Here is a 2,500-nt window from a genome sequence, read left to right on the forward strand (position 1 = left end):
CCATCGGTACTGTCACCATCTTCGTAGCGTCCCTTCGTAGCCTTCAATCCCGGCTCACCATCCGCACCGGATCCAATCTTGATCAGCTCTCCACCACGTCCACTGCGACACTTGGCCGATGCCAGTACGTTCTTCCGGTTCATGGTCGCCTCGGAAGAGGTGGACGATTTGGACAGCTTCCGGCTCAGATCGACCGTTGGTGGTGTGCTACCAACCGAGCTGCAGCTGGCCTGCGAACCGGCCGAGCTTGTGGTGAGCGTCGAAGAGTTCGAGCTCGTGATCGAGGTGTTGGTCTCCGAGCTGAGCGTACGCGTCAATGTGTACTTCTCGACCGGAGCCGCCGGTGAGACGGGTGGTGAAGAGATACGGGAACTCAACACCGAATCACTGTCCTCATCGTCATCTCCACTCTCGTCCTCGGTGCTACGTAGACCACTGTCAATCGAACCACCCTTGGGCGGTGGATAGACGAGCGAGGTACGCGGTGGTTTCGCCGGTGGCATCGGTGGTAGTGGCTTCCGGAAGAACCCGGAACCACTCTCCGACTCCGATCCGGACTGTTTGCTCTCGCTCGGTGAAACCAGCGAGTGACTGCGGGGTTTGTAGGGTGTCGGAGCGAGGATTGTCTCGACGGTCTTGGTTTGGGCCAACGCGTTAAGACTCGATTTGGCCGGCGTTGGTAGCGTGCTCGTCCGTCGACTGTACGAGAGCGCTGGACTGTTGGCAGCTGCCGGAAGGACAGGTTCAACCTTGGGTAATCCACCGGACAGAATGATCTCCGAGTCCTTGCTCTTGATGATCGGTAGACCGATGATACGGGAATCGGCCAGCACTTCCGCCTCCGGGACCTTCTCAGGGATGATCAGTCCACGCAGCTTCGACATCGACTTCTTGCGTTGCTCGAGCAGATTCGAGATCGATGACTTCCAGCGTTCATCACCAGCACCTGCTGGACTGTTCTGGTTCACCGATGCAAGGCTGCTGCCGTTCGAATAGCTTCCCGAGAAGCTAATTGTCCTGGCTAGGACCTTGTTTGCATCAGCTGCAAGGCTAACGCCACCACTACCGCCGGACTTTGTGATGTCTGTTGAGCGGATTTGCGGATTTAAGTTCTCCACGCTGTACGCCTTGCCAAGTACGACCGGTTTCGACGTCTCCAGATTGAACTTGGGTGTGCTATCGCTGGCCAACAGCCTGGGCGCCGGTAACGCCTTGTCCACCTCGTCCAGATTCTCGACACTGTGCGCTTTCTTGCGGAGTGTCGCGTACGTTTCGATCGGATCGACGGTCGACCGCTTCGTCGGTTGGCCACCACCATCACGCGCCAGCAGATTCTCGGAGCTTTTCGTGAAATCCTTGCTACCGAACTTCCTCGTCATCGTGCTCGGTGCGGGCACCGCGTGGCCACTGGACTCACTGGAGAACATCGCGATCTTATCGCGAACGCTGCGTTCCGATTTTTCATCCTTTCGCCAGTTGGAACCGAGGAGCGTGACGCGACCGGTAGTACCGGTCGGTGGTTTCGTTGGTGGATGCTCCGGGACATCGACTGACCGGCGTCGATAGGCAGCCGGCGGTTCGTAGCTGCTCTGCTGCGTCTGGTAGGCTGGCGGTAGTTCCTTGCGGCTCAACATTGACTCCGCGATCGAGGAGCTGCGCGCTGGGAACGGTGGTGGTTTACGGACGCCATCGCCATTGGTCGCCGGTTCCGGACCGTTGGTGGTCTTGGGGGGTGTGTGTAGATCTTGTCGCAGTACCTTCCGCGGAATGGGCGGTGGATGGCTTTTCGGTAGATCAGGCAAATCGTCGTTGAAACTGCCCAGGAAGAGAAGGAAAGAAAAATTCGGTTATTGATTGTGTCCAGAATAAAAAGTTTCATTTTTAATGCGTTGAAGATTTGTTCTATTCTGGTCAATGGTTCCAATCTATTTGGAAATAGTTCAAATGGAGTACTTCAATCAAACACATTTATCAATAATCTTGTAGATCACTGCATTGGAATGGGACAAGCACGAAAACATTTCATTTTGTGGTTCTTATTTTGATCGAGCCTAGACGCGATAGCAACTTTAACACTAAAGTACTGCAAACAAGAGGATGAAGCAAAGTTGCTATCGTGGTCGTACGTCTGATGTCAATCGAAATTTCATAACTATGGAAGTTGCTATTGTGGGCATCTATACTGGAATCTAGATCGAAATCTATTTATGCTGCAATGCAATCGTTTTTAATTCTGAGCTAGTAAAAGCCACGTACTAAGGATCATTTCATTGTAGTAAATGCAGTATCAGTTTCGTTAGTTGCTTGTTAATTGTTAATTCGTTCTTAAGTCTTTTGTGTAACATATGCTTTCAAGAAGAAGCTGTTAGTTATTGCATTTTGAGAAAATCTGATGGAAGAAGTGCTGTGCTACAGAAAATCAAAAGCAGATGATATAAATTCTTCCTATGTTAATAATAGAAACCCTGGCAGTAGCTTCCAATATGAGAAGTTTAAAGCA

The 2,500-nt window shown here is 51.9% G+C and overlaps 1 protein-coding gene across 1 annotated transcript in view; it reads right to left on the reverse strand.

Annotated features, from left to right (window-relative positions):
• The window catches only part of LOC125954238 (uncharacterized), a 210,695-nt gene that overhangs the window by 3,217 nt on the left and 204,978 nt on the right, over positions 1 to 2,500 (reverse strand). Inside the window, exon 5 of the mRNA XM_049684370.1 lies at positions 1 to 1,815. This exon is cut by the window's left edge and continues 1,078 nt beyond it. Coding sequence (XP_049540327.1) covers positions 1 to 1,815 — 1,815 coding nt within the window. The remainder of the gene's footprint in view (positions 1,816 to 2,500) is intronic.

The sequence above is a fragment of the Anopheles darlingi genome, chromosome 3 (assembly GCF_943734745.1).
Source record: "Anopheles darlingi chromosome 3, idAnoDarlMG_H_01, whole genome shotgun sequence".
NCBI lineage: Eukaryota > Metazoa > Arthropoda > Insecta > Diptera > Culicidae > Anopheles > Anopheles darlingi.